Source organism: Acanthisitta chloris, unplaced genomic scaffold (assembly GCF_000695815.1).
Source record: "Acanthisitta chloris isolate BGI_N310 unplaced genomic scaffold, ASM69581v1 scaffold1449, whole genome shotgun sequence".
Taxonomy (NCBI): Eukaryota; Metazoa; Chordata; class Aves; order Passeriformes; family Acanthisittidae; genus Acanthisitta; species Acanthisitta chloris.
In genome coordinates, this window is record NW_008690613.1 from 12,451 (window position 1) to 26,648 (window position 14,198).

The 14,198-nt window shown below is 42.1% G+C and overlaps 1 protein-coding gene across 1 annotated transcript in view; it reads left to right on the forward strand.

Annotated features, from left to right (window-relative positions):
* Positions 1-14,198, forward strand: part of TRIM24 (tripartite motif containing 24) — a gene marked incomplete at both ends in the record, with an annotated part of 27,563 nt that overhangs the window by 8,865 nt on the left and 4,500 nt on the right. Inside the window, 9 exons of the mRNA XM_009081861.1 lie at positions 636-783; positions 3,298-3,430; positions 4,715-4,831; positions 7,079-7,193; positions 7,986-8,132; positions 10,795-10,912; positions 11,442-11,701; positions 12,179-12,343; positions 13,920-14,099. Coding sequence (XP_009080109.1) covers positions 636-783; positions 3,298-3,430; positions 4,715-4,831; positions 7,079-7,193; positions 7,986-8,132; positions 10,795-10,912; positions 11,442-11,701; positions 12,179-12,343; positions 13,920-14,099 — 1,383 coding nt within the window. The remainder of the gene's footprint in view (positions 1-635; positions 784-3,297; positions 3,431-4,714; positions 4,832-7,078; positions 7,194-7,985; positions 8,133-10,794; positions 10,913-11,441; positions 11,702-12,178; positions 12,344-13,919; positions 14,100-14,198) is intronic.

Sequence of the window (14,198 nt, forward strand, 5' to 3'; positions counted from 1 at the left end):
CTAGAGGGAATGGCCTTGAGCTGAGCCAGGGCAGAGTCAGATTGGATGTGAGGAGAAATGTTTTCCCTGTGAGGGTGTTGAGGCCCTGGAATAGATTGCCCAGGGAGGTGGTGGAGTCACCATCCCTGGAGGGGTTGAAGAGGTGTCTGGATGTGGCACTGGAGGATCTGGTTTAGGATTTAGGGGTTCCAGCAGTGGCAGGTTAATGGTTGGGCTCGATGATCTTAGAGGTCTCCTCCAGCCTTGATGGTTCTATGGTTCTAACTGAGGGAGGCTTCTAAAGTCAGAGCAGTGCTGATGATCATGTTCTGTCATTAGTAAGTATTTCAAAGCAGCATCTTGTATACAGTAAACATTCTATGGCTTCTACACGTGCAGGGACAGGCAGAAAGTAGTGGTTTGGCTTTCATCATGTGAAGGTAAAGATTTTAGAGTAACACTGACAAAATGCCCTCTTTCATTTGAAAAGTCACATTCAATTACTTTTATGCAGTTATTTATAGTGTTCCTGCACCTCAGGCAGTTCTGTGTTCTCATTTCGCTGTTTTCAGAAAACTGTAAAATGATGGATGAACAACAGCTTGTATGTATATTCCAAATGTGTTTTAAGAGCTGCCTTTCCTTCCTCTTGTCAGGTCTGCACAAGCTGTGAAGACAATGCAGAAGCTCATGGGTTTTGTGTGGAATGTGTAGAGTGGTTGTGCAAGACCTGCATCAGAGCTCACCAGAGGGTCAAATTCACAAAGGATCATACTGTGAGGCAGAAGGAGGAAGTATCTCCAGGTAACACACTGGATTTAAACTTTCGCAAGGCATGTTGTGTCTGCATTGCAAAACTTCATTGAACCACCACATTTCTTTTTCAAGTGTTAAACTTCAAAAATCGTCATCCTGAGTCGTAGTAAATGTAAAAGGACATTGGAATAGGTTTGCCCAGTGAGGTGGTGGAGTCACCACCCCCGGAGGTGTTTAGGTGACATCTGGTTCCGGCACTGGAGGATATGGGTTAGGTTTTAGGAGTTACAGCAGTGACAGGTTAATGGTTGGACGTGATGATGTTAGAGGTCTCCTTCAGCCTTGATGATTCTATGACATATTCATGATGATGTAACCCTTTGGTGCATATGAATTAGTGGGACCATGTTCTTCTGGATGCTTTGATAGTTTCCTGGTTCCCTGTCACTTCTTTCAATTTTTGTTGCTAAAGGCTGCAATCATTTGAACAAATCCTACCATATCTTTGTCTGCTCTACATCTAAGTGGATCTCTTCATTGATCCAGCCAATAAAAGAGAAAACTTTATTTTAAGCTGTAGAAGCATTAGAACATAGTTACAGAATAGGGGGACTCTATCACACTGAGTCTGTGGGAGCTGTTTGTCTGTCAGTTGTTTTCTGCCAGATAGACTGTGTGTGTATATATATATATATATAGGATAGGCTGTTAGAAACCCTGCAGGTTGCTTAGGTTGGTTTTTTCCTATGTTTTTTTTTAATGCAACGTATTTTAAACCAATAAATACACATAAATTTTATCTTTCACCTGGAATGATTATGAATTGTTGTTTAGACTCTAGAGATCAACTGCAGAAAATAATTCTTTAGGCATTTGGCTCCTCTGGCTTTTCTAGAGGTCTAACATATGGTTTCTATGAACTTCATTGTGTATGCTGCAGCGAAAGGAGCACTAAGAGATTATGTTTTTTCAGCATTCTGATAATAATCATGCCCTGTTAGCAATAAAACCTGCCAGAATTCATGGTTTGTCTAAGTATCGTTTAAGTTTGAAATAATTTGCCTAGGAATGAGAGGAAAGTCTTTTATGAATTGGGGTGTTTTTCCTGCAGTAGGATTTGTGACAATTCAGGTTGGAAGGGACTTCAGGGCATCATCTAGTCCAGCCTCCTGCTTGGAGCAGTCAGCTCTGACAGCAGATCACATCGCTCAGGGCTATATCCGTTGGGGCCTTGAGACTCAACAGGGATGAATGTGGTGCAGCCTCTCTGAGAACTCTTTTGAGTATCCTGTGGTATAAAGGTTGTACTCTATTCATTGAGAACTTCCTGTTTCAGTTTCTGCCCATTGTGTCTTGTCTTTTAGTGACATAGAAGGTCAATAGTAAACATCATAGAATGCTGGCAAACACTCTGCCAGTTCTGATACGTCCATTGGACTTGCAGGATTTTTGTTGTAAATATATAAATTTTAATCTGATTTTTATAGATTATTATGTACTATTTAATTATATGTATTATAATAGATATTTATTTTCATTCCACACTGTCTAGTCGTGTAAATTCTTCATATAAAGTAGGCTTTCACTTCTGTGACCTGTTGCTCAAAGGGTTCCACCATGGTACTGTGGAGATGTACACTGCATTCTGTGTCCACTTTCACATGTGGTTAATCCTAAGTGAGTGTACTTTCAGGAAAGGACAGAAGTAGTGGGTAGAAGTGGCTGACAGACTGTTAGACAGACCATGACTTGGTGGTAGGAACCGTCTCAGTGCCTTCAGGCCTCTTTGAGAGGAGTTCTGGGGTTGAGTTGCAGAGAATTTTGGCTGAAGAATACAAATGTGAAAATAACTTCTCCCAGATTTCTTGAAAACAAGTGGATGAATGGATATGGAAAAGAGACCTGACTGATCTGCAGTGGCGGATGGGCTCAGTGGGAAGCCAGTTTCCATTACAGGCTAAATAATCCTCATGAGCTCTGTGTCCAACCTAACTCCTAGGAAATTAGGCTTTGTCAGTTAAATTGTTTGAAAAACAGGTTTCAGTGTTTCCTAGGGTCTTTGCTCACTAGAAACTGAAGTGAGACCTCTCACTCATTTAGAATGAGGTCCTGTAGGGAGGTTAGTAAGTCCTGGTCATTATATTCTGTATGTTTTTCACTTTTGAATGTCTGTGTCTTGATATCCTCAAGCCTCCTTTCACCAGTTCAGCTGAGAAAGAAGGCAGAGCACAAATCACATCAGCCATCTCCTTGTTTCTGTTGAAGAAATGAACTTGCTGGTTGTACATTGCCTTTTGCAGCTGCAACAGCACTGGCTGCTCCTTTTGTAAATAGTTCTGTGGGGCCATCATAGATGGTGGTAAAATAGACTCTAGACGCCCTCCATGAGACAGCGCTTGTCCAAGAGTGAGACATTGTGGTTTGAACTTATGGCTGTTCTCCATTAGGTGGCCTGAGACACACTTGTAGCATCTGGGTGGGGAGTACGGTAAGGAAAAATGCGGGAAGGCAAATATTTCATCATTTCAGGAGACTGCACCAACCCCTTCCTTCATTCCACAGAGGCAGTTGGTGTGACCAGTCAGCGACCTGTGTTTTGCCCTTACCACAAGAAGGAGCAGTTGAAGTTGTACTGTGAAACCTGTGACAAGTTGACCTGCCGTGATTGTCAGTTACTGGAACACAAGGAGCACAGGTAGCAAAGCAAAGTATATGTTGGATGCACCTCACTTACAGAAAGACAGCCTGAAGTAGATTGTAGTTCAATCTGTCATGTGAAAAAGTGCAATATAAAGTTTTTTGCTCAGAAATGAAGCCCACAAATAATGAGAGATTGTGTCCGGAAAAGTGTGACTGATGAGTCTGTGTTAGTATAGAATAAAACCTAATTCTTCTAGTTGTTCATCTGGTGACTTAAGCACAAGACCTTTCTTTGCTGTCAAGTTCTTTGAACAGAATTTGTTGCTCTGCAGCTGTTCAGAGTCCCCAGAAAGCACAGGGGCTGTGTTATGCAACTATGCACTTATGTGCAATTTCTCCATTTGTCCTTCAACAAGGTGATTACATAACAGAACATTCCCAAACAGTTTCAGAATGGAGCAAATGGGGATTTTTTTTCTGTGGAGAGCCCTTCCAAAGGAAAAGTAAACCTTCAGTCTGGCTGTACTGTACTGTGACAGCACTGTTCATAGTACTCAGGTCTTTGGGCTGCTGTTCTCTGGTCATCTCTTGCTGGCCACAGAAGCCAAAGAGCAGGATTACATACAATTTCTGAGTAAAAGACAAAACTCTTGCTGTTTGGTGCCTGTGGTGGTGCTCTGGGACATGACTCTGGTTAAATATTAACATGCTCACCATACCTGGTGCCACCACCCAGAGAACTTGCCTGCCTGATCAGGAGAACATCGAGAGGTGGAGAAGTGTTGGCCATTGTTGCCCCTTGGAACAGGCTAAATTTTGCTCCAGCAGAGCTGCAATCATCCTCTTGACTTCTACTTTCCTTAGGATTTATATCCCTTTTAGAATGTGCCACCTCTTTTTTTTCCTGCAATTGTTGAAGATTTCAGTTCCTTGATTTAAAATGTTGCTGACTTCTACTGACTCAGCAATCTCTCTTTTTCTTCTGTTTCTATGTCCTTGTCTTGCATGAAGTAAGAGCTTACTTGCTCTTTCACATTCAAAGTGATGACTATACCACAATATTAATCTTTCCTTTGCTGAAATTGGGCTGTGATCACACAATGTCCTTTCGTAGTTATGAAAATCATAAATTTCCCCCCTCTAATAGTACAGGAAATAGGCTGTAAAATCAAATCTACTGTAAATAAAATATAGCAGCATTTGCTGACATATGACAGTTAAATTTGGGAGTTGAGCAGCATCTTCCTTCAACGAACAAAGTACTGTGTAAGGCACTCTGTTTTCTAGCAGGTATATCATGCGTTTTGCCTGTGTGAATATTCACTGCTCTTTGCTGCAGGTACCAGTTTATAGAAGAAGCTTTTCAGAACCAGAAGGTGATCATTGAGACACTAATCACCAAACTGATGGAGAAGACTAAGTACATAAAATATACAGGGAAACAGATCCAAAACAGGTATGTGTCAGATTGTGAAGTTAAAACTGACAGGGGAAAACTTTACTTACTCTGTAATGTCTCGAAAAGTTTCAATTAATGTATTTTATACCTCTCCTTTTGTTCTTCCAGAAGAAGAAATTCTAAAGTCTCCAGTTTGCTCTAGTGGCTGTTGCCTGTTCAATGTGCTTTGCTTGTACTAGGCACCTCTTCTGCTCAGCCTGTGGACTTAGCTAGCAGCACTTGCTTCAGTGCAGCCACACACCTTATGCACTAACAGTCTTACATGCTTCCTCACCATCAGCACACTGATTTCTTAGTGCAGATCCCTCTCAGAAAGTGAAAGGTTGTGTGACTCGTGTTTTCATAATGCTTGTGACGTATTTGAAGCTTTATGTAATACTTTTATGCTTGGGGCTTTAGTGTCTCAGTCTACAAACCTGAGAGAAAAATGAACATGTAAAATGGGATTTGCAATGGTCCTTGTCACCTGCTCCTTCCGTAGCTCAGAGACGGTGGCACCCAGGGAGATTGCACATGGCGCAGCGTGAACTCTTCTATGCTGGTTTGAAAGCAAACCAGTGAGAGACTCCAAGTCAGAAATAGTATTTAATAGGAAAAACAGAACAACAAATGAAACAGTACAAAAAGAAACCCCTGACAGAGTCAGAAAGTAATCTGACACCCTGTCAGTCAGGGTGTAGTAGTAGTCCGATTAAATGGTGGCTGCAGCCCTCCTGGAGTGATGGGTCTGTTGGAGCAGTGATCCCGCAGATCCTGTCCTCTCCCGAAGGTCCAGTGGCACCTCTTGTCCTCTGGGAATCCAGCAGGCAAAGGGAATCTGTGCTGGTCCAAACCCCAGCTTATATCCCTGTGGGAATGCTTGGCTCCCCCCTGGGGTGAAGCATCTCCCAATGGGATTATGTAATTCTATGGGTCATGCCTGGGTCCCTGACAGCCCATTAAACAGAGACAGCCTGAGGGAGCCATCAGGGATGAGTAGGAGAACAATCACTGCCCCAACAGCTTGTGGAGACAATAGAATACTTACTATTGGCTACCCTCACACTGCAACCCAGGACAACTTCCTTCCTCTCAGCACCGGAGGTTTCCACAGCACCTTTTCGTGGTACAAGATTAGGCTTTGCTGTTCTGAGCTGTTTGAGCACTATTACTGAAATAGCTGAATTAGAAAATCTGTTTATTGCTTTGGTTTCTGCCATTCTGTCGTAGATGGAAATTATACTTTGATTGCCATGGACTGTTCCAGAAATGTGCCAGACAACTAAAGATCAAGAGTTTCAGTTACGACGAGCATTTAATATTCATCAGTGACAGATGTCAGTAATTTTACAAACATGGCATTAGAATTTGTCACTAGTTAGTTAATTTTATCATAGGTCACTCTTACTTGCTCTTTCTATTTCCCCTGATGCCGAGAAAAGGCTGGAAAAGAACTACTCACAGACTTGTATCTCTGAGTAGCAGGTATTGTTTATTCAGCACTGGGCACGAGGGGGATCGCTCCACCAAACTTGTGCAACCAGGGACAAAAACTTCACAGTTTATATGCACTAAATGCTCATACATATTCATTATTTCCAGGAATGGGTGGTTATTATTATAATTAGTTCTCAGAAATAATTATCATACACTCCTCCTCCATCTCCTCCCTCCTGGCATCAGTCCCATGGTCCTGGTGGTCTTTCGGTGGTCATGAAGATGAAGCACCTCCTCTTCCTCAGTACCGTTTGGACACCCTTATTGTGCAACGATTTACCCCTTTGTACAGTTTTGCATGCCTTGCTGACCTTGCCTCTATCTTGTACATTTTGTTTCTTCATTCCACACCTTATATGGTCTTAGTTTTCCTCCTACTGCCAAGGTTTGAGTCTAGTTAGTTCTACTGTCTTATAGATAAGGTGCATCGTTTCACCAGGCAAGCCAAAACAATACAATCAGTGAAGCTTCTTGTCTGTACTATGTAATCCTTGCTATTTTGCTAATTAAGCTGCAATAGTGCTATTAGTAAAGCTGTTCTTTATGCTTTCAGCTTTAACTGTTCAATTCCTGTTTTGAGTCTACTTCTCAGTATCACCCCCAGTAATTTTCCTGGCTATAAGTGTGTGATGATATATGCAGTAATTGGTGGCTATGACCAAGAAATGTTGTAGTCTCAGCCACAGATGTTTCGGGTTCTTCTTGATACTGTTAAGAGAGTGGGTTTGTGGGCTAAAGAACATTATTTTCTGTATTGTCTCCTTACAGAATCCTGGAAGTCAATCAGAATCAAAAGCAGGTGGAACAGGATATTAAAGTTGCCATATTTACACTGATGGTAGAAATAAATAAAAAGGGAAAAGCTCTGCTGCATCAGTTGGAGGTAATTTCTTTTCTAAGAAGCAAAAATGCCAGTCTGAATATTTTTTGGTATGTATTCACATTAAAATGAAAAACATCTCTAGCATCAGCTCCCTGTGCATGTCCTGTCACAGTTCCAAAGTGCAGAGATGTCCTGTACAAGCCACTGGAGCAAGTGGAGGTTTGGTGGAGGAGTTTGGTTTCTGAGGGCTGGCTGTCATTTCTTTGCAATTCTTGTCTGTGTTCTCTGCCTTGGGTCGGGGCTGTCTCTAAGCTGAGCTTCTCTGTGCTTTGGCAAGTCAGAGTTCTCTGTGTCATGCATCAAAAGTGTTCCCATCTGAATCTGTCAGAAAGTCAGCAATCCAAAAGCAAATTACCAGAGAGAATTACCTGCCATGGATGCCTGGAGAAATGTTACCTGAAATGTTTTTTTAAAAAGTGTGTGTGTATAGAGAGGCACAGACACACACAAACACACAGACACAGGGACACACACACACAGAGACTCATACACAGTCACATACACAGACACAGGGACACAGACACACACACAGAGACATGCAGAGACACACAGACGCACACACACAGACACATGTACAAACATATATATCTATGAAAATGTGCCATAAGAGAAAATGGGAATTGCACAGAAACTCCTGGTATCTCAAATAAATTTATGCTGACTCCTGTTTGGTAGCTGCTGTTTAGAAGACCTAAGTGCAACCACTTAATCATTGCGAATTTCAACTACGAAAGCTAATGCCTGTTTATTACAAATTGGACCCTTTGACTGGAACTGCTTTTCTGCTTGCAGACTCTGGCAAAAGAGCATCGAATGAAACTTCTGCAGCAGCAGCAGAAAGTGGCAGGTCTCTCTCATCAGCTGGAACATGTCGTGAATTTTTCCAAGTGGGCAGTTTCCAGTGGGAGCAACACAGCACTGCTGTACAGCAAACGCTTGGTAAGGCCAAGGAGGAGAGCTCCCTCTGCTTACTGAGGCTCTAGCAGAGGCAGATGGGCACAGACACACCTGTTGGCAGTACTAGCGTATTAGAATTTTTAATGACTTTCTACTAACTGGAGCATTTATGTACAGTTTTTCATCATTTGCTCTTAAACATAGATCCAGAATGTTTCTAATAACTTAGCTCTCTAGTCATGATTCTCTCCTGTTACACTGCCACACAATTGTTGTACATCTGCAGAAGCAGGAACTTTTCTCTGGGTTTGAAAACCATGAAGCCATGAAGCACTAGGAAAAAATGTTATATGTCCTACATCACCATTGCACTTCTTTTCAGTACTTGCTACAGCTTCTGAGTTCATGGAAGATGGTATTTTGTGCTAATATCTAGCATTTGACTGTAGAAATGACTATATTTCTTGGTTCTGTCAGACTCATCTCCTACTAAAAGTCTTCCAAAATCGATGAACATGCTGAAGCTTTTGTTTGTCCATGCAAACAGTCACAGAGCCAAATATGTCATTGCTGTGACACTTAAGGTCTGAGTGCAAGAGGTTTCATGGAGCTGACTGCTTGTCATGAAGAAAACCCCTAGAAGATCTGAAATAAATGAACAAAGCAAAATCTGACCATGATTTGTCTCGAGGTTACTAGAGTGTACCAGGCCGAGAACAGAAGTCTATGGCTATTTTGAGCAAAGAGGCTAGAGCTGTGTTCTTCCAGTTCCTATAACTGGCTCACAAAGGTTTTTCTTTATTTTCTCATTGCTCAGTTGAGAACCTACCAGGGCATTTTGTGGGTTTGTATTGGTTAGTTATGGGTTTGTAGTTATTTGGTTTTTGGTGGTGGTTTTGTGGGGTTTTTTGATAGCCATTATTGATACTGCAGGCTGCAGTGGCTAGTCGGATATTGCTTGGTGTTCGTCAACTTCCATTATTTCAGTTTGTTTGGCCTGACCTTACAGTGCCTCAGCAAGTCATTTTTCTTTAACTGAACAGAGAAAAAGGAGATCCAGCAGAGTCACATTGTTCGTAGTTGCTTAGTGTTGCTGCAAAGACTCTGCTGTGTGAGTAGGGAAACGAGGAGTGTGCAGGAATCTCAATCATAGGAACATGATGCAGGTGAGAAAAAAGGCCATTAGCCCAGGGAGCCTCAGCAAATGGGAAGTGTTTTTCCAAAGAACAGACTGAGCGTTAGAGAGTTGATGTTACTCAGGAGCTGAGTACCTAACCTGTCTGTGGGCATCTGGAAAAGTCTCTTCCTGGACAGTGAAGCAGAGGAGCATGTGAGACTTCTATTCCAACATATCCAGCCACTTGAATCCAGGAGGTAGGAATGAATGTCCATTGGCTTCAGTGCAGCGTTTCAGCTCAGAGGCTGCACTTGAGGGGGATGACACACTAGTTTGCAGGAAGTTTTCCAGCCTAGTTCCTCGGGCACAAACAAAACCCTGTTAGCCAGCACTGCTGCTAACAGGAGGTAGCTGGTCTGGCCAGGAGTTTTTCTGCAATATGTGTGTGAGCACAATAGTAGGAAAAGAATGGAGCAAACTGCGACAAGAACTGTGTGTGACCAGTATTGGCAACAGGACAAAAGACTAGAATTTCTGCAGTGTTCTGTGCTTTGTTCTGGGAGTGTGTGCACAAATCCTGAGAAATCTCTGTTCACAACAGTAGTAGGGCACTTAACATTCCCCATGGCTGTTAAAAACACCTTAGCTAAATGTGTTTTGTATCTGGTCTTAAACTGACCTGCCTAAAATGAAAAGGAAAAACTTGCAACTGAAAGCTCTTATAAAATTCCTCTGTAAAAAAACCCAACTCACCAGGATCATTTTAGACAGTTTAGATGATTTTGCCAAGTATCTCTTGACCTTTTCCAGGAAATAACCTGCTATTCAAGGAAAACAAGTGTTTAACTCTGCAATTTCTTTTCTGTGTGATTCTAAAATTAGTGCCTGTTACATTTCTGTGAATCAGTGCCTGGTGTTTCTAGTGAAACATCTGCAGGAAAACATGTTATTTCTAGGAACTAGGTAAACACTGAGCATTTGACAGTGTGCACTCTCGTGCAGTTGTGCTGCAATGCTTTGGAGCCAAGGCCTTGGAAGAACCTGAAAATGTCTGTGAGTCTGAGAGTTTGCAAAGAGCTTACAGAAATCTGTTCTTTGGCTCTCTGAAGAAAACTCAAATCTAGTACAAAGGAAATTCCTTGTGATGATACGTGTTGCCAAACAAGATGTCAGACTTTTCTTTTGAAGAAAAATGAGTAGTCTAACATGGGTTTGCGCAGGGAAATCAGCAATGGTTGTGTGAATCTGTACTTCACTTGCAAGTGGTTGAAGTCGTTGAACACAATGACCAAGTCTGTGGAAGGATATGTATTTCTACAGGGAATAACTGGTTTTTTTGTTTAGGCTGTAGTTAAGTTCTTTTTGAACTACATTAGGAATAAGGGAAAGATATGAAAAATATCTCTTTATTTGTAGCTTGGATAAGTTTCTCTGTCTTTAACTTCAGTTCTCTAGAGGCACATTCAGAGGTTTTGTTGGTTGGGTGGTTGGTTTGTTTTGTGTGTGTGTGTGTGTTTGGGGCTTTTATGTTCAGGTACATGGCTCTGACCACAGAGGAAAAAGCATCTTGTTTTGTTCCCGTCCTAGATTACATATCGACTACGGTATCTCCTCCGAGCCAGGTGTGATGCTTCTCCAGCCACTAACAATACCATCCAGTTTCACTGTGATCCTAGCTTCTGGGCACAAAATATTTTCAATCTAGGTATGCTACATTTTTATTACCCTTTGGTGCCTTGATCTGATTTTGAAAGCAGCTTTCTTTTTGTGAAGATAGTCTCTGCACTATTCATTTCTTGATTTGCTGTTAAATTTATTTCCTTACCTGTAGAAAACATTTGAAGTGCATTGCATGTGAAAAGTGTTATTTATGAGTGTTCATGATAAAGTATTAACAAACTTCGCTTATCTGAGTGGTACATGTGATGGTGAAAGTAGCAGCTTTCACTTTTCTGGTCAGTACACACAACTTCTGCCTTCTGAAACAAGGAACACAATCTGTAACCCTATTTCTCATCCTAAGAGAGGATTCCGGAAGTCAGTCTCATTCTGCTATAAAATCAACCCTTTTTTTCAGGGAGCAAATAAAATAAATGAAGTCCCTTAGCTCAAGTTTATCCATTCTTTGCAGTACAACAATGAACTGCAACCACATGGAAGAACTAACTATGGGTACTGGCAGTTCTGCTGACTGCAGTACTTGGGCAGTAATTTTTTTGTTTTGTTTATACTAGGTTCTTTGGTAGTTGAAGATAAAGAAACCCCCCCTCATATGCCCAAGAGCCCTGTGACAGACCCAAACTTACAGCCACCAGGCAGCTCACCTTCCAACCAGCTGTCGAAATTTCCAACGCAGATCAGCTTAGCTCAGCTCCGACTCCAGCACATGCAGCAGCAGGTCATGGCTCAGAGACAGCAAGCTCAACGCAGACCAGTGGTTTTGCCAAATCCAAGGCTGCCAGCAGCCATGCAGCAGCCTCCTGCTTCTCATCAGGTAAGCTGTGACTGCTTCCACAGAACGGTCTGTTTTCCATGGCACTGAAGGAGAAAGTAAAGAAAGATAAGAAAAAAAGGAAGAAATTAAGTCCTTATGCTGAAGCACCAGAACTGCAGCAGTGTGTAGTGCTGTCTGGTTTGCATTTTGTCAGATGATCACAAAGTGAATCTATCATTAATTTTGGTCCACGTCTGTTTTGCACAATACTCAGTGATTATCTCCTACTTTTCAAAGTTGGAAACTCTCACTGGCTCTTGTGATGCATCTTCATTATTGTATCAGAATAATTCAAAACCGTCTGCTAGGTTTTAGTTTTAACAGTGAGAATCAGTGTGTTGTGTGATCATCCAGACAAATGGGGCAGTACTGTTTGTTTGCATACAGTTTGTGAAGAGTTTCAGAAGTTTAAAAGAACCATTTCTGGAACATGGACTAGACATCAGCTCACTTGCAGAACTGTTTGGTTTTATGCAGGCACCTCCACGCTTGATTCATTTACAGAATCACAACCCCAAGCCCAATGGTTCAGCTCCTCCTGCACAACAGATGAGATTTCCCGACAATCAGAACCTACCAAGACAAGCAGTAAAATCCAACCCATTGCAAATGGCATTCTTGGCTCAGCAAGCTATAAAACAGGTACAGTTTCTTTCCCTTTTCACTTGCCATGTAGAAATAAAACATCACATGCTGTAAAACAAACATCAAAAAGCTTTTTTTTGTTGTGTTTCTAGAGTGTTTTTCAGTTAGAACAGAGACCACATTTTTGTCTGTGACCAGATACCTGCAGTTTTCTTAATGAGATAACTGTCAAATTTATTTCACTTTGGCAGTTCTAAGCAGCTGAAGCATCATGGCAATGAGCCCCCACGTGTGCTCTGTAGGTGTCTCATTCTCCTCCTGTGGTTACTGTGGTTTCTGACCACTCGTGCAAAACTTAGCATGGCCATGGTCTGCACACTAGAGTCAGTGAGTACGAAACAGAAAATCCCATGGTTTAGCTTGATGTTAGTGACTTCAGCAGCCAGGTAAAACCCTGACTAAAAAGCTAGAGCTGCCACAATTCCCCAGAGTGTGACAAATCTGAACTTGTACAGGTGAGGTGAGAAAAGCAAATCTCCAATTGTGGGACCTCTCCTGAGCAAGTCTGATCAGTGCCCAGCTAATCAGAAGCTCAACTGGTAAACACACCATACATTTTCTGGATGTTCAGGAAGGCTAATCTTTATTAAAAAGCACATTAGCACGAGTTGTTAGGTGTGTGGAAGGAAAGAGCAAATCATGTCACTGTTGGTAAGCAGGGAAGGGTAAAATGAGTCTGTGACCTGAGAAGTGGTGTAATACCATTCATGTTTGCCATGCTTATGATGTCAGAGAACGAATTCCAACTGAACTGAGAAAAGCTGTGCAATATCTAAGAGAACCTGTAGGAACAAAAGCTAAGTCGCTTCTATCCTCTGCCCCTGGAAAGGAAGTGGGGCTGTCTGCAGGCCTTTCTTTCAAGAATTCTCGTTATCTGGTGATGTCTTTCTGAAACTAGAAATCAGTAAATAGGATGGTGACTAAAAAGGAGTTGGGCAGATTCAGATTTTGCCTACAGTTGCCATGAAATTGTATTAAAGTCATTGAAAGCTGCATACATCTAAACGAGAAAAAAGTTTAATCTGACTTGGCTGTGACCATCCCATGGGCTCAGTGTGTCTGTGGGTGGAGATCCAGTCAGCACTTCAAATTCTCACTCACTTTGAGTGATTAAGGGGAGCACAACAGCAGGTACTCAGTGGTGTTCAGGCAAGGCTGTAGCTGTTTCCTCACGGGGTGCCGGAGCCTCTGCTGAGGCACTACAGACAGACATTACAGGTCTGTCCCTGGAATGCTTTTCTTTCACAAGGACTGCTGTTTCCTCCCACAGCGCTGGCAGTGCAGCATGGAATATTATTACTTAACACTGAGGCACAGGTTTGATTTTAAGAATTTGCATTCATTTCTTCTGTGCCTAGTTTGCAGCTGCATATCATCTTCCCTCGTCCTGTAAGGCTTTGTGAAATGGTTCTTGAAATAACTTCTGAGTAAGTCAGGATTTTGGAGTTTGGATTCAGCTTCCTGAACTAAGCTGCTTGTTTTATCTGCTGTGTTAGAAGCAGAATATTGAGCAGATGTGACCTGTTGCAAAGAAAATAATGCTGAATTGCAGGTTATTGTCTTGTCTGTTTAGTGGCAAATCAGTAGTGGACAAAGTTCAACTGCTCCTTCCACTGCAAGCAGCACAGCGTCAACTCCGTCCAGCCCCACGATCACCAGCGTCGCAGGGTGTGATGGGAAGACGTGTGGCCCACCCACGATAGATTTGAGTTCCCCAGTGGGGAGCTCCTTTAATCTACCTGCTCTCCCTGATGTGAGTGTACCATAGAAGCAAAGTTTATGGATCCTATGTTGAAGTGTGTCAATGCTTGTGAGAAGTAGAAACCTTTTAGATTGAAATTCTTGCATTCCT